This window comes from Perca fluviatilis, chromosome 22, assembly GCF_010015445.1.
Source record: "Perca fluviatilis chromosome 22, GENO_Pfluv_1.0, whole genome shotgun sequence".
Taxonomy (NCBI): Eukaryota; Metazoa; Chordata; class Actinopteri; order Perciformes; family Percidae; genus Perca; species Perca fluviatilis.
Window position 1 is genome coordinate 14,343,628 of NC_053133.1, and position 22,061 is coordinate 14,365,688.

Here is a 22,061-nt window from a genome sequence, read left to right on the forward strand (position 1 = left end):
AAATTGCCTATGTTGTGTCATCATTATAGCATCCTTGATATTAAAGGAGAACAAAGGCAATGGAAATGAGATTGCTGTCCTAATGAGTTTACTGCTGTTTGATGAGATTGCCACTATTGAAATATGGTGAGTTTATTTTTTTTCTCTCTTGGAGCTTTCCACGTCTCTAAAATTAAATGTGCATCCATTCAATATTTTGTTGTACTACCTGTTTTTTGCCATATCAGGTCGGACAAATCCAACACAGATGTGACCCTCGCACCGTTTTCCCTACCACTGTCAGTGATACGCAGGTAAACTGAGCCGTAAAGTTGCCAAGATCAATAGTTAACATTCTTACTTGGGTCGTGGCTTCTTTTAAAGGACCCTTCCTCTCATCAACAGCACTTCACAAGCGATATAAACAACTGTTTTGCTCTTCTCCCAAATTTTCTGCCAGGTACAACATCCCATTCCAGGCAGCGACTCATCATGCTGTCAGCCCGTACTGCTGCGTCCTGCCCCCCTCCTCAGACCTCCTGACCCTAGCACCCGCCTGCCAAGCCCTACAGGTAGCCTGGAACACTGCATGGTATTCTGGGATAGACAACCTCCTTGAAGAGCTGCATGGCACATCTACCCATGCTACTGAGTAAGGACCTAAATGTTTCTTATTTGTTGTGTTAAAAAAATATAAGGAGAAAATGATTGGATACAAAGGTTTGTTTCTGTATTAAGAGCACGTAAGTTGTCCTTCTCAGTAGACTATAAGGTAACTATTTGTTGGAGAAACTGAACAGAACAATCATTCCATAGCAGGATATTTTAATTAAAGAAAAATCCTGCAACACATTACTCTTATACAATGTTCTGTCTAGTGGAGAATTTTAGTAAAAAAAATAGTTTTAGAGGCTTAGCATGTCATATTTCATTTACTTGTAATGTGACCTAATTCAAAAAGATGAGAATGTTTCTTGTACAGTTTTAACCAGCTTGATTACAGCAAAGATGTTTTAAAGCACACCATAGATGGATCATTCCACTAAGTTTCATACAGTGCTAAGATTGGTAGAAGAGTGTTTGTTTGAGATGGAGTCAGTCAGTGATAATTGAGAGGTATCTTCCTTGTTGTGTAAAGTACAACTCTGTGCACAAGTCCTTATCTCCGGTGATATTGTTGTGTCTTATTACGCAGTTTTTCCTATTGTTTTGATGTCATTTTGACAGTTTTAGAGAGTATTGCTTGTTGATTGTAGCTGGTATAATGCCTGCCTCTGCTTGATTCAGTTACAAGTAATTCTCAGAAAACATCTCTCTTTGGGTGACTCATAAATGTCTCATCCCTCCAGATTGGTGATCAAATATGTTTGTAAATGCAGTCATTAGTATGCCTCTGAGGATGCTACTTATGCAACACACTTTTCAGCACATCAATAGCCATGTAGTCCGATTTTATATTTTGAAGCATTAACATTTTGCTCCCCACAGATTTCCTCCCAACTTAAAGCTGTCAGAAGCACAGGTTCTGTCGCTGCAGGCGGTGCACCTTCCCACGGCGCTGCAGGACTGCATCAAGGCCATCGTCACGGCAGCAGGACACAGCTCTGTGACCTCTGCCCTCTCCAGACTCAGCCTCTATTTACTGATTGAGCGACTGGCCCTTCCTCACTTCCCCACCCACAGGTGCAGAGGCACCCTTCACTCCCTCAGCTGGCAGGCAGCAGTGACCAGGTACACTGCATACAAACTCCATTTAACATTCATGTACTTTAGGTCGACATGCTAATAACCAGTAAATATGTCTTGTTAGACCTTACAAAAGATGGGAGGATTTTATGACATTCCCCAACAGTATGCCATTATTATTACTGCTGCTGTCGAAAGAAACATTTCTTGCTGTGAACCAAATGTTTTTCCATGGCTCAGTGAGATCATTGTGGCTTTGATCTTTTAGTCTTCTTTTGAAGAATTGACTTGAATTAATTAGTGTTAAAAGCCTTTTCTGGTTAAATTTGAGTATTTAAGCTTTCCTGAGAAAGTATAACAAACTTATATCTTTCTTCCTCTAACTACTCTAATACCAAAGCGAAACTTTAAAAGAATGAAATGATTAAAATGTAATGCATCAGTATTAATGAAGAAAACAAGAGGAGTCTCCACCAAAGTTTGATTTCAGTTGATTCCATCAGTTTGTCACCACCCCTCTGCCAAAAAGCTAGGTAGCAGCATATGTCTTGTAGTTGTCATTGGTTTGAGCAGTTCATTTCCACTGTACAATAACATTTTAAGAATTAAAGGGACAAAGAAGAAAAGAGAGTAAATAGAATGTGTTTCTGATTCTGATTTAGCATCTTTAGTGGTCAGTATATTAGACAAGTTATGAAAAGTAAGTTATTACTGAGTATTTTCCTTTTAACCATGCTCTCTTCCTCTTGTTGTCATGGTGACTGCGTCTTCGTCCCTGCAGGTTTCTCCAGGTGCGTCCAGTCTGTGTTGAGGATGAGAAGTTGCTAGTGGGAATTGTTGCATTTTTGAATGCCTACTTCAAACAGATGCACACTGAGACTGCATCTGACCCAGAGGACAAGGACCTGCGCTGGATACTGGAGCTACTTCTCAACCAGGTACAAATAATTACCCTTTCTGGTGAAGCAGGAAAGAAAAACCTCACAACAATTAGGGCTGCACAATTAATCACAATTTTATCAAAATCGCAATAGGGACAAGTGCAATATCCAAATCGCAGGGGGGCGCAATATTTGTTGAGGGCAAAATAAGTGTCAAACCATTCTGAATTAGGTATTGTAGTGCCATCCTACACATCATATCCTACAGACTAATGAAAAAATATTTGTTTGGTATAGATTCTCACATACATCACACCATAATCATGTAAAAAAATATTTTTATATTTTTCAATGAAAATGAGAATAATGATCCAAAAATGATCATTCCCTCCAATATCGTGAAGCATATCGCAATCGCAATATCAGTCAAAAAAATCACAGTCGCATATTTTCCTCATATCGTGCAGCCCTAACGACAATGGTCCTGTATTTTTCTTTTTTAGGTTTTGGCTGAAAGGAATAGTTGAGACTTTTGAATCAGTAAACATTACAGTGTGGTTGTGGTATAGATAAAATATGCTATTTAATCTTATTAATGTGTACTACTGTACTGTAGCTTGTGTATGTGCTTATAAAATAATCGTGTGTGCATCTCTGTTAGCTAGTAATCTGGTTAAACTCTCTCCTCTGCAACACAAAGGGTTATATACCTGTAATCAAAACCTGAATAAATCACACGCCGTCAGACAAGCGAACCATATTACTCTCTCATAACGACAGAAAAATAGTATCACAGCGTACCACCTCAGACCTGCGGCAGAGATTACTTTCTGAGCTCTTAAAACAAAGTTGGATTCATATGTTTGCCCGAGGAGAAGAATCACCACACTGTTTTAGCAGGGAGAGCTACTTTTAGGATTTAATCAGTCTCACCTTGGCGTTCTCATTAATGTGTGTGTAAACAATAAGCCCTCCCCTGGCAGCTAAAGCAGACTCAGATTGAATGCCTGGTAGGGGTGAGCAGCTCTGCTCGGCTCTGACTTTTCTGTAATTACTGAGCTGTTTCAGCAACATCTGTTGCTCCCTACACTTATATTAACTATGTGCTCCGTGTGCACCGCTCAACAAGAAATTCTGCGTGTTTGGTTTTTCTAGATCAGAGTTGTAGGGAAATGATGGGTGGTATTAAGAAGAAGGTGCTTGCTCAAAAACACCTGAAAAGCCTTCTCTACATCTTCCCTCCATGGGTCAGTGTGTGTGAATTTGGAAAGGATGGCCCGGGTTAAATTCCGACCCTGGGCCCTTTGCTGCATGTCGTCCCTTTCTCTCTCTCTCCCCTTTCCTATCTTCAGCTGTCTTATTCAATAAAGGCCAAAAAAGCCCTAAAAGTAATAAAAAAAAATGGGATAAATTCAAAATAATATATATATAATGTACTGTAAACATCAAATCAAAAAACAAACCTTCTATCAATCATCCAGGAGACCCCATCACTTCTTAATTTGCTGCTTGGTATGGAGACTCAGACCTCAACTCCGAGCCCTGGGGAGCCAGAGGAATTGAAGAACCGTGTCAGCCGGAGACTGCAGAAAGAACTCACTCGCTTCTTTAACATCTTACTCCTCCGACTTGCTCAAACCACTGACAGGTAGGGAGATTTCACCCAAAAAAGTGTGACACTCCACTGGAAAGTCACAAGACAGGCAGCAGACACGGCCCTTTTTTAATATTGCTTATGAAGTTTTAAATTAAAGTATTTTATCGTAAGTTGTTTTAGAATAATGAAAGATAATTTCATTATAATACTAGAATGTGAATTTGGTTTCATCTACCTAACAAAAAGTAAAGTACTCAATTCTGCATTAACTACACGTATGCAGTATATTTCAGGGTGTTTACACTCAAAGAGTAATAACTATAGCTCTGTACACTTAATGGGAAAGGAATGCACTTATGTAATGCTATGTTAGACAATGTATTAGTATCATCAGGAGGAAAAAAGACAGTGAAATGTCCGTTGTAAGGGAAGTGCTTATTTCAGTTCATTTGTGATTGAAATCCAAATAGCTTAGTCATTTAGAAAATTAAAATGAAAACCAAACACTTAAAAAGCCACAGGCTTATGAAAAAGAATTGGAACGCTTATTGTTAACATTATCTATTATTATTATTCCTGCCTCTTGTCTACCCTCCTGTCTGGTTTGCTTGCTTGTGTATCGCTTTTTCCCACTCTGTCCTTTCCTGTATGTCCAGGCTGTGTCTGGCATTAGCAGGCCCATTCAAAAGCCAGCTGGCAGTCCGTTTGCTTCAGAGCCTGCGGGTGTCCGACGCCCCGCGTTTCTATGGCCTTCCTAGCCTGGAGAGGACACTGCAAGGCATGGTCAGCCTGACTGCCCAGCCTGGCTGGAGCTCCCACTGCTCTGACCTGGAACCCATCTTGCTCTGCTCCAAGTATCTCAGTGGCCTATTAGAGGTACGTGTGCGAGTGTTTTGTATGTGACATGTGTGTGAAGTTCTGTGTCTTCAAAGTACGTGGGCAAATGTTCATGGGTTGTATGGGCATACGCAAGCCTCCTACCCTCTCATCCGAGATGAGACGGCCTACAGAAATGAATAAATGAAAGGCACAGTACTTTCTGAGGAATTAATTAAAATGAAGCAAAACATGGTTACGGGACATGAATTGCAATAGGTAAAAAATCTCATTGATTTGATATGCCACACTGTGAAAATGCTGATGAGATTAATCAACCTTGCCTTTTCCATCTGTTCAGTTGTTAAACAGTCCATAAAACAATAGCGTAACACAGTGTAGACCACCTTTGCGCAGCAGTCCTCTGCACAGAGGTGTCCTAACTTTTTTTTTTTGATTGGGAATGAAGACCCCTGTGGAATAGACCATCCTGTTTGCACAATACCTATGCTTGTTCATTTGGTTTGTTTTAACGGGCAGCTTTCATGGACATGAATTAAGATTGCATGAAGTTTGAAGGTTAATTTCCTATTTAGTCGAGATCTCTGGTGGCTACTTTGATCTCACTGATAACATTTAGATGGCGAACACTTTAACCCTGTGTCTTCCCAGGCCTCGGACCCACCTCTCACCTGATACTCTTGGCACTGCAGAGCCCTAAAGCTCAGCAGGCCTTGGGCTTCTCTCTCTTCAGTGCAGTCCCACATCCTGATGGCACATCAAAGCAAAAATAATTAGTCTCAGCTGTATTTAGCTTTCATTTGGATGCAGTGAGTTGCATGACAAGCATACAGTAATAACTCACTCAGAAACGAATACTTTTTGTTCAGTCTGCTTCGGCAGAAACGGGGAGCAAAGCGGGATAACGCCCCTTACTGTAGCTTTCCAAATAATGTGCAGTTCTGTCAGCTATGTCTTTGCAGGATGAGAATGGATGGGAAACCATGAAACACGCTGCAGTGCTCTTTAATTCAATAACCCCAATACGATCTGTGTCCTTTTTATAAAGGTGATCTCCTCATTTTATGTCGAGTGGGGAGGCAACTCCATGTCTTTCATGGGGAAAGGTGTGACCAAGAATGCTGTCATCTGCTTGCTTCACCTGTCCCATGAGATGATGGTCAAGAACAAGGACAAGGCAAGTGTCAGCCATGTTTATACTGCTGTGAAGGGGCTGGTTAGAAAGAAATCAGTGAATAGATGTAAGCACTGAAAGTCAGAGCCAGACACCAGACATCACAGTATTAAAACATTTTGGAATGTAACTGTAACAATGTTTTTCTCTCTCTTTTGTCTGCATCAGGACTTCATATCCCAGTGGTCTTTGGGGAATGAGGCAGCTGCTGAGGAGGCTAGTGCCTCTCAGCTTGGTTTGGCCTGGCTCATCCCACTATGGGTCGACCGCGACCAAGAGGTACGAACAGATTTGCATTCTCTTGAATGAATTCATAATAATTTAAACATATGTAAACTTTATATATGACACTCCAGTCTTCAATATTTAGCTGTTCACTATTCATTCTTCAGCTAAACTTCATAAACTCTTTCTGTCATGAAATTAAGCTTCTAGATGCTTGACTTTTGGGACAAAATAAAACCCATTAGAGTTGCACAAGAACTCGCAGACAAAAAAGAAGCACATGACAGCTAGTCATACCAAATCTCTGTCTGTCTCCAAAAATAAGTCCTCACACAAGTCAGTCTAAGAGCCGCCCCAAGGCAAATTTAGTCTTTGTCATCATCAATTTAAATGAGTCTAGTGTTATAAGTCACCAGCCAGGCCAAATTTACATTTAATATTGCAATAGATAGGTGTCCCATAACATTAGCAGCATCCACGTTTTTTTGTCGAGATTCATTATTTTTAATCTGTGGATGTATGTACACCTACATCATATTTCTTTTCCCTTTTCTCCTATTTTTCTTTCCGTACACACCCACCTAAATGTGTGTCTCCCCTCTCTTGTCAGGTGAGGTTTGCCAGTTTGGGTTTAGGTGCAGCTCTGTCCTCTGTGCCCAGCGGGTGCCAGGCTCTGTGTGCCAGCTGTCAGAACATCAGCGGAGGTCTGTGGGGCACGTTGCTCAACATCCTCCTGGATCAGCAGGAGAGCAGCATGGTCCGCAGAGAGGTACGACGTTAGTACTGCAACACTGCTCTACCGTCTGTGTAACCCAGACATTTTTTTTTCTTTATTTCTACACAGGAAATAAATCAATTTGTCTGAGAAGTCTTAGACCAAAATATAGAACTGTTTTATTGGACATATATATATGTATATAGCTAACCCAATCTAGTGTAAATTGTTAAAACTAAGCGCCTACTGTTGTTGCTGTATCCCACAATCTCCACACACATCAAAACTAGTAAGAGAAAAGCCAATTTCACTTAAATTTCATCTATGGTCAGAAAAAGTGGCTGGACTTTATGTATTACCTGCCAAATACAGGCAGATGGCACTGTTGCTGATGCAGTCTAACTTGACCCAGAGTGTGCATGTCTGTTTTGTGTGTCCAGGCTGCATTTATCCTGCAAAACTTGCTGGTGATGCCCATGCCTGCCAACGCAGAGGAGGCCAAGGACTCCCACTGGCAGGTCAGCAGCTCTGCCAACCAGTTAAAAAGCTTTTAAAGACCATGGACGTTTTTTTCTTTTCCCTCTCTTTCAGTTTCTCTCTGTTTATATCCCCTCTCTGTTCCTCCCTCCCATTCCTAACTCTCCTCCCATTGAGCCCTGCAGGGTTCAGACCAGAGGTGTTGCTAGAATTGAAGCTCTACTGGGGCGCAGGCCTCCAGCGTTCACATCCAAAATAATTAAGTTTAAATCTCTGTCAAAACACCAACAGCATCTTAATTTGGGATGCCATTGCTTGTGAAGGGAGCTGTATGTCAGAGGTGAAAAAAGATAAATATTATGTATTCTTATCTTTTAAAAGCAAGGCTTGTTGTTTACAAAATCTAATCGAGTTGTAATTGCCAGAAAAAAGTGTAAAGACAGATATACAAAGCTCAAATCAGGATGTAAAAAAAAAAACTGGTAGACCTTTTGATCTCCATGCAGGGGCTTTAAAAAAGTTAGTCTTTTATCACTGCCTCAACTAAAGTTTAATTTCAGTTTAATAGTGAATGTTAAAAATACAGATTTAGTGAAGGTTCAGACAAAGTTAGGAGCTGGATTTTACCTTCAACCCCTCTGTATTTAGTATTTCTCATCTCGGTTCTTTTTGCCCTGTTCTAATGACGTAACCGTTTGATGTGCGCTCATCTCCCTGCGTCTTCCTCGCATTATCTCTCCTCTTCCAGCACCCATGTGTCCATGATGAGGTGTCTGGTGTGTCTCTGGTGGGTCTTCCAGCGCTCCAGGCTCTGCTTTACCACTGTCAGTACTTCCAACATGTGGCTCTCTCTGCCACCAAATGTTACCGAGGCAGGTACACTTTCCACCCGCAAGCTGGTGCTGGCACGACCAGTGGACCTCGTCGTCCCCATGAGAGCAATTCTCTGGGTAGTTTTTTTTTTTTTTTTTGTGTCTCATCATTTATAAAATTTCTTTTTCTCTCCAGTGTGTTTAATGTGTCGTTATGTGCTTGTCTAGATTCTGAGAATTCCCTGTGGTTTTGGAGATGCGACCCACCGGCGCCAACTATGGACTCTAGCAGACCTTCCAGCTCCCTCTCCACATCCAGCACTGTGGTCAGCAACGCCCTTTTACCTTCAGACATACACACGCACTAACATGTTGATAAAATAAACCGCTGCATTAAGTTAAGTGACGTGGATCCTCTCATCTTCATGTTGTCCGTTACAGATAAGAGGCTCAGGGCCTAACACCCCCAAGGGTCCCTCCCTGTTGAGCATCACAGAAGATACCCCTGCCAGCAGACTGATGGCTCAAGGTACTAGTACGGAGAGGAATACAGAGTGTGTCTGTGTGCACACATGCATTCACAGTAATAGTAACACATCATGGTTTAGTTCTTCATACCATATAAACCTTCACATTAGTTTCCTTTAGAAGCAGTGAACCTCACTGTGGTCAGTGATAAACAAAAACCATTCCCCACATGTGTGTATTTATGTTTCTATCTTACATATACAATTTAAAAAGTAGAACATTGCTCTTTGTATTTTACCTCAGTTTGATGTTTTTGATTATGTGGTCACAGTATCTCTAGGCATAGGCAGACACAGCGTGTGAACCATTGGGGAGGCGTCTCTATTAGCTGTCTATTGATGTGTCTCACAGGCCAGAGTGACACAGACACCAGCGACTCGCTGGCCTCCCAAGACTCCCGCCAGGGCGAGCCCTCGGCCGTGGAACCCGTTGTCATGGTAACTCCCGACCTCATGACGGCCCACTGTGGCCTGCTGACTAACCTGCTGGCCATCCTGCCAGACTTCACCCTCACTGCCATCCGACATAACCAGCTCCTCCAAGCGCTGGCCAGGTAAGTGGCCACATACCTCAGACCGCGTGAAAACACCCCCCACTCCCCACCCCTCCAATGTGCTAATGATGACTAAAGCTCAGAATTGTTTGTTGTAATCTCCGTATGAATTTATTACTTATTATATTCAGTCTGGTACTGAAATGTTCAGTTGATTAATGGAAAAGTAATGTTTATAGTTTTGATAACTGATTAATTGTCAGTAGGAATAGCAAACATTTTCTGCTTGCAGAGAGGTTTTGCAATGTAAATAAAAATCATAAAATCAACACTGAGCTGATGTTTTTGTCATTTTATTTAATGATTAAAGATTATAATATGTATATATTTTATTCAGTAGAGAATTCATGTTAGTTGTAGCTCTTATCCCCTCTAGCCAGTTTCTTATAAACACACATCTTCCATCATTTCTCTTCCTCCTCAGTCTGGTGGATATTGGACCCATCGAGACATGTCTGACTGAGCTGAAGACACCCAACGTCCTACCAGGAGAGAGAGAAGACATCAAGATCCAGGTGAGGAACACTGATAGACAGTTCTGAAGAGTTGTTCAACTTTTTTTGTTTTGTTATTTTGACTTACCACAAAAAACGTGGGTTGGTACGTTGTCTGAGGGCACCTCCAGATTTTGGTGTGGGTGGAATACTCAGCAAGCTAATACTCACAGTATACCATTGTTTTTGGAGCCTGGTAAATTAGCTTTTACAATGGAACTTGTTTTAACCATACATCTATTTTTATTTTCTCTAACCTTAGCTGTTCTATAAATTAGTGTGCCATCTGTTTGCATGCATGTGTGGTTATTGTGTAAAAATGTCTTCCTGTTTGTATGTGCTTGTGTGTTTCTAGTTTGTCACCTTACTTCAGTTCCTGTCCAGCTTCTCCAAACTGCTGCGGTCATGTGTCACGGTGAGCCAAGAGCTTATTGGCCAGATGGACTTCCTGAAACAGCTGTTGACTGCTCTGGTGGCAGTGCTCACACTGGATACCAAAGGATTAGGTCAGAACAGAGTTCAATTCAAAATGGAAGTCGTCATTTTTAGTCCTAAAATAGTAGTCCAAAAACTTTTCAAAATGTTTTCCGTATTCCATATATACACTATTCGTATTCCATATATATACTATTGTATATGTCACCATTATTGATCAGAAAAAACGTCAACAATGCTTCAAATGCAACTCCTATACATACAGTTATCCACCTCTCCCTGCAGTATGTTCTACCGGGTGATCTGTGTGTGGCTTTGTGGCTGTCTTGTGTCATAAAATGTGTGACTCACTCTTTCCCTTTTCAGATGCAGGTACCCGAGACACGGTTTGTGTGTGCTGGGCAGACGTGTTTATGCTCCTGGCTACTCTGGTGAGGAGGGACAGCTCGGCAGCGTACCCATCTGTCTCTGCTGCGCTGGGGAGACGCTGGCGGACATTTGCAGGTACACCGATTTTGTGTGTGTGTGTGTGTGTATGTGTGTGTGTTTTAAATAGAGTGAATGAAAGACGCATTTAATTATTCTGGTTTAGGCTGCATAAGTAGTTCATAATCATCTATTATGGGTCATTTCTCAACATTCATAATAATAGATTATCTTTTTGGAAACATTTAGGTTTTTCATTTCGTTTGAATAGCCCACTGTGGTTAAAGAATCAATACATGATGAAAGCAACAGAACATTTTTTTTTTTTATTTCTGATAATCATCATTAGGGTAATAATTGCAGTAACATTTTAAGTTATAATTGTGCAGCTTTTAATTCTGGTACCAAAAAAAGAAATTCTATCATATTTACACATTTGTTGCATCATTACTGTGTGTATTAACTTCCCTAAACAGATGCTGGGATAGGATAACTGCATCCTGTCCTTATACTACCTCTACTCCTCCTAATCATCTTCCTCTGATTAATGGCGCAGCAGGGAAATGTGATGAAGTAAAAGATGAATGCTGAGCCTTTGTGCTTGCATTTATGTGTGTGTTATGTCTGTGTGTACTTGTTTATGGTATATGGGTGTCTGCATACACATTCAGATGATTAGTGTGTTCTCCACTAGGGCATACTGCCTCGGTCATGGACAAATATCTGTCATGGACAAATATCTGTCATGGATTTGCCATTTTGTCTCGCTGTGATTCAGTATTTATTGCTGTGTTATTCATTAAAAGACCAACGTACTCGTTTTATTTTCCCTGTGTGTCTGCAGGAACATTATCCGTGTGTGTGACTGAGAAGCTCGCAGACCCTCTTCTCCACACAGTAGCTCTGCAGTTTCTCCGTACAATTTTCACAGAGGAGACAAAGAGTGTAGATGTCACAACCTCAAACCCTAAACAGGCTACTGCTTTGTCTGGCATTGTGAATGGTCCCTCAGCCAGCCAGCTGTGTGAACTGTTACTGCAGGTAAGTGGAGGTGGTGGGGGCTCATGGTTGTCTGTCGAGACCTTGGTATACAGTGGGAATTAGAATTGACTAAACTTGACTACTTGTTTTATAGACAATAATGTATGAGCTCCTGGCAAAGTTTCAAGAATTCAAAAAGGTTGATGCTATTTTTCGAGAGCCTGTGATTATGTGTCACGTGTTATAAATTATAATTGCGTCCCTCTTTGACTGTTGATGCCAGAGTTTTGATAAGAGGTCCTTTCAGGACCCTTTGAAGAAGCAGACAGCCAGAGCTCTGATGACACTGCTGGCCTGCAGTCCCACAGCTCAAAACTATGCAGCCAAAGGTAAAAACCCCAAACCTCAGGCTAGTTAGGCTGCCACCTGTTAAGCACTCTTTGACAATGTAAGAAATGTGTAATGGTTTCTCCACATTAAGCTAACTTTTAAGCCTGGTTCTTAACTGCAAAAAATTCCAAAACACTGCATCTGTTTTGTAAAACAACTATTACCATAAGTTCAGTCATTTAAGTAATCAGGTACTTAATTAACAACATAATTAAGAGCAATTTCTATTTAATTATGGTGGATATGGTTATTATAACTCTTAATTTAACGTGATGTTGTCCAATACTGAACGCTGACTATCTGTTCTTTTTCCCAGCTGGTCTAATTGACAGCTGTGTGGAACAAATGAAGCGAACTCACTCCCAGCTCCACCTGGAGTCCGTCCGACCCAGCAAGGCTTCCCACCGCAAAAAGGTGAGCAGAGCATGGCTGGAAGTTTCCAGTCTCAGTGTTTTTGTACTGCCTGTGTCTTTTTCCCCTTGGATAGAATAGCAGTCTGAATTCAACCTGAATGATTTTTTTTTTGGGGGGATAAATATTATAAATATCTATGACAGTTCTCAGCAGTTATTGCCCGTGCTGTTATGGAGCCGTGAAGATGCAGTGTTTTCACATTTAACATTTAAACATATTGGTCTTTGTTTTATCTTTCTGTATTATCAGGGAGAAGGCTATTTAAAGGAAGTCAAGCTGACTGTGGAGATCCTGCGGAGTGCTCTTTACCACAACGATGAATGCAAAGTGAGCCTCTGTTTCTGCCTTTTAATTCCGCACTGCTAATTGGTTTTTAATGGAACCTCAGAGTACCAATGCTGTGCCTGTAAATGAGATCCGCCTAAATGTGCACGGCCCTGCTAACATCTCAGCAAGTTTAGCTTCTTAAACCCTGTAATAGCATTACTTATGGAGCATATTAGCTGGTTTTCATTTCCTAAGTGGCCTTTCAGTCACTGGTGGTTACCTTGGACTAAATAGCCAGGGAAGCTCTACTGCAGTGTTTACCCTGCTATTGTTCTCCTCCCAGTGTGTTTTTTCTGCACACTTAAGAAAATATCGGAGCATTTTATGTTGATTACTACCATCTGTTTGTGTTATTGTATAAATCAGGCTTTTTTAATGTGAGTTGTGTGCATCTATAATCATGTACATGCCTGTATGTGGGCCTTTACATTGTGTGTGTGTGTGTGTGTGTGTGTGTGTGTGTGTGTGTGTGTGTGTGTGTGTGTGTGTGTGTGTGTGTGTGTGTGTGTGTGTGTGTGTGTGTGTGTGTGTGTGTGTGTGTGTGTGTGTGTAATTAATTCTATTTGTGTGTGTAGGCGGTTGCCACAGATGCTCGCCTAACACTGGGACTCTATGCTCTTTGGCCTTGGCTCCTATTGGACGACCTCATCATGGAGGCAGTGCTGGAGCTTCTGTGTGTCTATACGGCCAACTGCACCACAGGTCTGTTTGCATGTGTCTGTCGTGTGTGTTTGTGTAGGCACTGTGCCTGGCCCGTGCCTGCCCATCGCCTCTGTCTGCGGTCAACAATCTGACTGAGTCACACACACGTTACACTAAGAGCCCCATTGTCCTCTCCAGTGACCACTGAACAACATTGTGTCTCACTGCATAAGACCAGCGCCTGCTTGCCTGACAGTCACAATGGGCACAGTGTCAGGATCCAGGGATCAGGCTGCATGGCCGTCTCACTGTTTGTATGGCAACGTGTTTCAGACCAGTGGGAGATGATGTGGTGAAGCACAGCGCATCTCTGTGTTGCCTCAGATATTGGCATTCCGTCATACAAATGTATGTGCTGTATATGTGTAAATCAGAAAGGCTTTTTGAAGAAAGGAAAGGCAAGATTTGTAGGGAGGACAGTTGGGAAATGTTACTTTCTTGAATGGCTCGTGGTCCCTTTGACCTGTTTGTTTGTGTGTGTGATGTAGTTGTAGTAGGCACTGGTTCCTGAGTGGGTGCGTGTGCTCTGATCTCAACTTACTCGCTTTAAACCCCTCATAAACTCAAGCTGTGAAGCACCAGAAATCAGTGAAGTCAGGCACAGTATTTTCCTAAAGGTTAACTGAACAGCAGGTTGTGTTCAGGCTGCATGCAGCCAGGCTTAGTATTACACCATCCGCCCTCAGGCTACCAGTTCTTCTCCTGAGACTGATGTATATCTACTGAATGTTTCATCTCCAGTCTACCTCCTCCATTCAAGGCTTTGTTTGCACTGCTAGTTCAAGTTAGATTATTGTTTTCATCTGTGCCACACATATTTTCACAGATATTTTTGTAGCATCCCCAAAACTCCCCTCCCACAGACAGACAGACAGAAAGTAAAAAAACACACAAAAAAACAAATTTCTTTGACACGTCTATGGAATGATCCTAAAAAAAATTGACATTTGTAGCAGCAGTGGGAACGCCTTTGAATCACATTAATGAGGTGGATCCATTATAAAGCAGACATCCCTCGTCAATTCTGTGATCGACAGGTGTGGAGATAACCTCGGGCGTACATCAGCATACGCCTGTTGCTGTATGTTACCATTCCAGGATTAGCATAACCAACAAGCTGCCATGTTCTCCAATAAGTAACATCAATCAGTGTCAGACTATGCCTTGTCAATGCTCTCTGTCTTAAGCTTGTTAGTTTCTGTATGCAATCTACCGCTGCAGCAATTAGTCATGTCAGTTATACTGAGGAACTTAACTGTGAATGTGGCGCCAAAAGAGAGAGATGTTTTATTTGCATCACTTGTGTGTTATCTATTTGTGTTTACATTTCTAAATGGCCTAAATTGTAAATGAATTGTAGCCATGGCCTCGGGCTAAATAATTTCCCTTCCTCCCAGAGTCAGGGGAGTGTGGTTCTCATCCTCAGTCAGAGGGCTTTCATAGTGAATGAAGATTAAAATTAGAAGATTCATGTGAGACTTCATTGCTTCCAAACTCTGTTGGGTAAAACTGGTTTCTCTCAGCAGCTACTTATTGTTCCCACTGAAGTGTAGTTAATTCTGTCTCGGTTCAAGAGTTCCACTCTTCTTCATCAGTTTTATCATTTTGTTAGCTAGCTAGCTTTGAGATAAACGGTAAGAAGCAACCAGCTCCAACAAGAAAAAGAACAGAGTGCTATATAGTGTTTGTAAGAGACATTTTCTTGGTGATAAAAGTGGCTGCCATAGCTGCTGCTGGTACGCAAGACTACAGTACAATACAGAGGAATTATAAGAATATTTTGATTGACACTTTTGAACTATAGACTGAAGCCAATGTTTGGCTGTTAGTAATGGTAACTGTAGGATTCATGCAATTTTGCATGCATTTTTTAGTAATAAACGTTTGCCCAATACAAACATTAGAATGGTGAATTATTAGGTTGGAAGTCGTATTTGCTACTCCACAGTGCATGACCATTGCCCTCAGTGATAAAGGATAGAATAGTTATTGTTTTGATGTACACAACCATGTCAATCAGCAGTACTCTTGATTGGCTGCCTGGTACAGGGAGCATGCTTGTGGACTTCATGCATTGATTACTTACTCTTACCATTAAAGACACAGGGTCAAGGTTGGCACGTGTGTCTGATTGTGTTTGAGAGATGAAGGTGGTTAAATGACTCAAACACATTCACAGTATTTGTGAAACCTGAGTTATCTTTGTTACCTTGAATTTTGATCAAATACAAAAAAATATTGTTAATCATAAAAGTCCTTGTGGTTGTTTTTGTTCTATTTTTTTTTTTCCTTTCAGCATGCAGTTGTGTTTGTGGCGGTGGCCCCGGTGTTGCGCTAGGACCTAAAGGCACCCCTAGTAACTCTCTGATGCACTCTGTGATGAAGCTGGCCTCAGGGGTCGCAGCAGATAACAGCCCTGTCCAGAAGCTAGCCTTCTGTCTCTTGGCTAACCTCGCCATGTCCCGCGACTGCAGAGGCCTCCTGCAGAAGGTACAAGCCCGGTGCACAGTGTAGGCAACATTATGGACAAGATGTAATGTACATGAATGTAGTGGGCAAGGCAGTGTCTCATTGCTAAGTCAAAGAAACTTAGACTTAGTGATGATTTGTTTTGTCAGAGTAAGATATTTAAGGTGCTCTAAGCGATGTCATGTGTTTTTTAGGCTACAACATTTTTTTCTCACATACAGCAAACATCTCCTTACTATCCGCTAGCTGCCTGTCCCCTGAACACACTGTAAAAAAAAAAATTAAAAAAAAAACGCGGTCTCTGTAGACAGCCCAGGCTCCACAAACGCCAACAAAAACAAACTGTGCCAACCTGCACCAAGAAACATAACAAACTTCCAGCGTTCCAGCCAATAACCGACAAAAAGGATTTGGGGGTTAGTGCGCGGAAGGGAGGGGGAGGGGACGGGATGAGGAGGAGGGAGGGGCGAGCTAGCCTCCATTTTGTTTGACAATACTTCGAACGTCAACAAGAAGTGACGTCACCCAACATCGCTTAGAGCACCTTTTAAGAATTAAGAACAATCCCTAAATGGTTTAAGAATAAACCTGCACAGATGAGCCAATTCAACAGTTTTCTTAAGTTCATTGTAGCTGGCTGTGAAAATGAAATTTACGAGTTGAATACATTTAACTTAAGTGTGAAATGCATTGTTACAGAATAAATAAATAAATAAAAAAGCATGACACCTGCTATAAATAAACATGCGTCTCTTGCACTTAGCCTGTCCAAATATTTTCTAAACTGGGGAGCAGCTCTTAAGATCTGTTCACATGATGATGCTTAAACTTGCTTTTCTGTCATTCTTAGAATAATTTCCTGCAAGCCTTCCTGTCAGTGCCAATGCCCAAGGCGGGTGGTGTTAAGACCACATCCATAGGTTGTGGTGGTGGAAGCCTATTGGGCCTGTGGCTGAGGCTACTGGTTAGTCTCTCGTTCGCGGAGGACGGCCAACAGAGTATCCTTAGGGTGACCGGAACCCTGGAACTGCTGGCGGACCTGGCACCGCACCGGCGCCACGCACTGCTCACCCTTCACAACCTCTGCTTCTGCCCTGCCAACAAGCCACACGTCATCGCCAATGGTATGGAAGGGCCGCAACTTCTTCTTTCATTTTGCTTCTGTGAAAACGACAACAGACAGCGGGAGTTTAGATTGCACCACCGAGTGTGTGGCTCTATTTCTGCTGAAAGTCCAGACAAATTGTTGGCATTGGCAGCCACTCAATTTCTGGTTGGCAGTTTTATCATATACAACAGCTCAAACTGCTCTGCGATCGCTCCGATTGAAGGCAAAATCATAGCATTTGATGTTAAAGACATTTTTAGAAACCCATTCATTTAGTAGGAAAAATGCAGCAGAAGATTAATGATTCTTAGACAGGTACTGTAGATGAAAAAAGGAGAGCAAGAGAAACTAAAAGACAGATTGTGCCCCTCGCCACTTCTGCAATGCAAGCTGTAGGTGTGAGTTGTACGACCAGGTGGGTTTCCTGTGGAAAGATCACATTTCCTGTGAATGTTGTGCATGCAATATTATCTTCATCAATAGTGTACATCAATCATCTTACAGGAAATGAGTGATATAACCACATTGCCATTGTCAAATTTCCTCATGAATAGGCAAATCTAATGTCGCTGTGAGACATGAGGAAATGACCCAGATAATGACAGTGTGATGAAACTTACTTAAACTAGTTTCAGCAATCAGTGATTTGCACGTAAAAATATCAATATCTTGTGTTATCCAGGTCAACAGTTTTCCATATGCTTATATATTTGCCAATATATTCTGTTTTGATAACTAGATTCCTTTTAAAGGGGACTGTTGTCATTTTGAATGAAAAGATTTTTTTTTTTCAGCAGACTGATAGCGATCTGACAGTTGTACGCCTCTGACTAACTGCACATCTTTCTTTCAGACAAAGCCATGAAGGTGTTACTAAGTTGTCTGAACAGTAAAGAGATGGAAACCCGCTCTATGGGAGCATCTGCACTTTGGGCATTGCTCCATAACAATCAGAGGGTATACACACACACACACACATGCACACACAAAAGCACTAAAACTTTATTGTAGTGACGGTGAATTTCACTAGCTGGTATTGGAGTTTATTGGTGATATATGTCAATGGGGTGTCTTCACTCTATATAAATCGGCTTGAAAGCTTCAATGTCCTCTCACATACGAAAGAAATGACCAACCTTTTTTATCTCCTGATTATAAACCGAAAAAAGAACTCCCCTGATTTCAGGCTCATCACAACTCTTCCTAATCTGTCTTTCTAATTTCCCCTCAAAGGCTAAGACTACTTTGAAGTGTCCCTCTGTTCGATTGAGAATTGAGGAGGCACGTACCATCTCCAAGAAGGGTATGCATTTATTCACTTTGATGAAGACATATCAGCACCTGCCTTGGTGCTGAATGTGAACATTTGCATATCCTATTGTTTACAATAGTTGTTTTTTTTTCCTATAAACTGCAGATGCAGAGAACAAGGAGGATCCTATGACTACCTACCTGTTGCAGTGCCTTGAAACCCTTTCCCAGCTGCTAAGTAACTGATTGTATTGTTATTGTTTGTTTTGAATCATGTTTTATCCTATTAATTCATTTTGATATTAAAGTGGCAGATTTTAGCTACCGTCTTGTATGGTCTGATTTCACTGGAACAAATTGTACACATTGGCATGATACTTTGTGGTGTTTTTTTTTCTTAAACATGTCAGTCATTTTTTAAGGAAGTATACCAGCTGTGGCTCTAAACACAGCTATTGTGGTTGTGGTGGTGTTAAGCTGCTGTTAACAACATGCCACCTTGGGTTAGTCGGTGATAACCAACTGAACTCTGACAAAAAGCTTCCACAGACAATGAAAACCTTGTGTTTACAGGAAACAATTGGACATGTTAGTGGCTCTAGTGCTAGCATGTTGAGGTTTAGCAGGTGTACTGTTTTACCATGTTCACCATTTTCACTCGAACCACAAATGTCAACCTCATGGTGGCGCTAGAGGAAAAGATGAGGGGGTGACCAATGTCAGTAGGATTCATCCTCTGGGAGCCATGAATGGCTGTAAAAAATGTCATGGCAATCCATTAAATAAACTTAGCACAAAAAGTAAGGAAATTTGTGTTTGGTAGATTATTTCTCTGTGGTAACAATGCTTTTTGGCAATAAATCTTATATCGTTGGAAAGCCTGTTTAGTTCCCTTTCAAAGGGTGCCCCATTTGTAAGGAACATGCATTTTGTGGGATGAGCAGCAGCGCTGAGTACGTGGGTTGGGCCCATGAAAAATTTGCCAAATCTTCTCTGCCAATGCCAAACTGTTTATTCTGCCATTGACTCGACAAGTTTGAAGAAACAAGGCATATTGTCAGTTTAACAATGTATTCATTTCACAAACGGGAGCCTCAGTACAGTCCTTCCAGAAAAACGTGGAGTTTTTTTGTGATTGTTGCGGTCAAAAATCCTTGATTATGCGGCATGTTTTCTTAAAAAATGCGATGGAATATGCAGGATATTTATGCAATTTTATGCGATGAAATTGCGGGAACTTGCAAAAATTGCGGGAACTTGCAAAAATTGCGGGAACTTGCAAAAACTGCGGTTTGAAGAAAAAGTGATCCCCCAACACCCTGCTTTTTTTAAACTTAATTTCCAAAAATAGTTTACAGATATTCAGTCATTGCAATAAGTAAACAAATAAGATACAAAAATATATACAAATAATATAATATTAAAGTAAAAATAAAAGTATTAGTCTAAACAGAGGGAAATAAGAGACAGACTTTCAAAAATTGTTAATATAGACCGCAGGAGCACTTTTTGAGTAGACATCAGATATTAAGATAGCGTTCTTATTGGCCATTCAATCCTCTCCACTCCAAAAATCTGGAGGTAGCCTCTGATAAACCCCACCCTGTGGGGGTGAGCGTTGTCATCTTGGAGGATAGAGTTCGGTCCCAGACTGTGGAGATATGGGATTGCCACTGGTTGCAGAATCTCATCTATATCTCTGCATTGAGATTGCCTCCAATGATGACAAGCATCAAAACAAGTTTCAATAGCAAACAGCAAAATAAACTGTTTGGCAATGGCAGAGAAGATTTGGCAAATTTTTCATGGGAGCAACCCACATACTCAGCGCTGCTGCTCATCCCACAAATGCATTGTTACCACAGAGAAATAATCTACCAAACACAAATTTCCTTTCTTTTTGTGCTAAGTTTTATTATATTTCAGAAACTAACATTGACATTCTTAGAAATCTTCTTCTTAAAAATTCTCACAAAACTAATTTTATTTCAATTCAAAGATATACGCTACCGGTCAAAAGTTTTAGAACACCCCAATTTTTCCAGGTTTCTATTGAAATTCATGCAGTTCAATGTCTTATTGTACTCTGAAATGAAAGAATAGAACAAATGAACAATTTAAGTTAAAAAATAAATCATGGAATGAATTTATAAACCAACTGTCCATTGGAGTGAGCTGAACCATCTGCGGCTCAATGTGACAAAAACGACGGAGCTTGTATTGGATCTGAGGAGGGCGAAATCATCTGGGACCCCTGTTTCCATCCAGGGGGGTCCCTGTGGACACTGTTGAGGAGTACAAGTACCTGAGGGTGTACTTAAACAATAAACTGGACTGGACTAGACACGCCAAGGCTGTCTACAAAAAGGGCCAAAGTCGACTCTTTTTCCTGAGGAGGCTGAGGTCCTTTAACATCTGCCGGAGTTGAGGTGTTTATCAGTCTGTTGTGGCCAGTGCTATCTTCTTCTGTCACGTAGGGCAGTGGGATGATTATGCAGACACCAACAGATAAACTGATCAGGAGGCAGGTGATGTGGGAGGAGCTGGACACACTGACGCCGTGGCTGAGAGGAGGATGCTGTCCAGCTTCTGTCCATCTTGGTTGTCTCCGCCCTCTCTACAACACACAGGCCCAGCGAGGAGCACCTTCGCAGGCTCCTCACCCAGATGCACCACAGCCACATTTCCTGCCTGTGGATTAAACCACCTCCAGGTCACACACCCCCTGTACATCTTCAAACATGCCCTTCTTAGACTATTCCTGCAATATTTTTTATTGACTATTTGACTTAACCTGTATTATTTATTTTTATTTTTTTTATATATGTTGTTGATAATTATTTGTTTTTTTTTTTGTTACAAAAATAATTTCCCCCTGGGATTGTTAAAGTATTTCTGATTCTGAAAATGTATTTTAAATTTTGGACTCATCAAAGTAGCGCCCTTTGGCAGATATAACAGCTGAACACACTCGTGGCATTCTTTCTACAATGGAAATCAAATATTCTTCAGAAAGTTCTTCCCAACTCTGTTGCAGAAGTTCCCATAAATGTGTGGCACTTGTAGGTTGCTTTGCTTTCACTTTTCTGTCCAGTTCATCCCAAACCAGCTCAATGGGGTTTAAGTCTGGTGACTGTGCTGGCCACTCCTTTTTTTTTTAAGCTTACCATCTTGTTCTTTTTTGCTAAGGTAGTTCTGGCATAGCTTGGACTTATGTTTTGGGTCATTATCTTGCTGTAGGATGAACCCCTGACCAACTAGGCGCATACCAGAGGGTACTGCGTGGTGCTGCAAAAGGCTGTGGTTGGTTGATTGATTGATTGATTGATTGATTGATTGATTTATTAGACAGTAACAGAAATAAATGCATAACAAAATGCCAACACAGTGACATTGTACATTTATCCGTTTTTTTTTTAACCCATAGCCGTTTTGGTTCAGGGTGCCTTTCACTCTGTACAAATCACCGACCCTGGATCCAGCAAAACAGCCCCAGACCATCATGCTTCCTCCTCCATGTTTGACAGTTGATGTCACACACTGAGGAACCATCCTTTCGCCTACTCGACGGCGTACAAAAATCCTGCGTGATGAACCGAA

General features: G+C 41.3%; 1 protein-coding gene across 3 annotated transcripts in view; it reads left to right on the forward strand.

The window, feature by feature from the left end:
* Positions 1 to 18,785, forward strand: part of rttn (rotatin) — a 32,467-nt gene extending 13,682 nt beyond the window's left edge. The window contains exons 22-49 of one of the 3 annotated variants that reach the window (XM_039789887.1): positions 30 to 126; positions 228 to 293; positions 440 to 631; positions 1,468 to 1,710; positions 2,447 to 2,603; positions 4,028 to 4,194; positions 4,800 to 5,019; positions 6,029 to 6,157; positions 6,323 to 6,433; positions 6,990 to 7,148; positions 7,535 to 7,612; positions 8,320 to 8,521; positions 8,612 to 8,709; positions 8,825 to 8,912; positions 9,263 to 9,464; positions 9,889 to 9,979; positions 10,314 to 10,464; positions 10,760 to 10,897; positions 11,664 to 11,860; positions 12,084 to 12,189; positions 12,507 to 12,604; positions 12,854 to 12,931; positions 13,507 to 13,633; positions 15,930 to 16,123; positions 16,953 to 17,226; positions 18,064 to 18,167; positions 18,444 to 18,513; positions 18,628 to 18,785. In XM_039789887.1, coding sequence (XP_039645821.1) covers positions 30 to 126; positions 228 to 293; positions 440 to 631; positions 1,468 to 1,710; positions 2,447 to 2,603; positions 4,028 to 4,194; positions 4,800 to 5,019; positions 6,029 to 6,157; positions 6,323 to 6,433; positions 6,990 to 7,148; positions 7,535 to 7,612; positions 8,320 to 8,521; positions 8,612 to 8,709; positions 8,825 to 8,912; positions 9,263 to 9,464; positions 9,889 to 9,979; positions 10,314 to 10,464; positions 10,760 to 10,897; positions 11,664 to 11,860; positions 12,084 to 12,189; positions 12,507 to 12,604; positions 12,854 to 12,931; positions 13,507 to 13,633; positions 15,930 to 16,123; positions 16,953 to 17,226; positions 18,064 to 18,167; positions 18,444 to 18,513; positions 18,628 to 18,707 — 3,917 coding nt within the window. In that variant the 3' untranslated portion in view covers positions 18,708 to 18,785. The remainder of the gene's footprint in view (positions 1 to 29; positions 127 to 227; positions 294 to 439; positions 632 to 1,467; positions 1,711 to 2,446; positions 2,604 to 4,027; positions 4,195 to 4,799; positions 5,020 to 6,028; positions 6,158 to 6,322; positions 6,434 to 6,989; positions 7,149 to 7,534; positions 7,613 to 8,319; positions 8,522 to 8,611; positions 8,710 to 8,824; positions 8,913 to 9,262; positions 9,465 to 9,888; positions 9,980 to 10,313; positions 10,465 to 10,759; positions 10,898 to 11,663; positions 11,861 to 12,083; positions 12,190 to 12,506; positions 12,605 to 12,853; positions 12,932 to 13,506; positions 13,634 to 15,929; positions 16,124 to 16,952; positions 17,227 to 18,063; positions 18,168 to 18,443; positions 18,514 to 18,627) is intronic. The other 2 variants (XM_039789888.1, XM_039789889.1) reach the window with 2 other exon arrangements.
* The last annotated feature ends 3,276 nt before the right edge of the window (positions 18,786 to 22,061 follow it).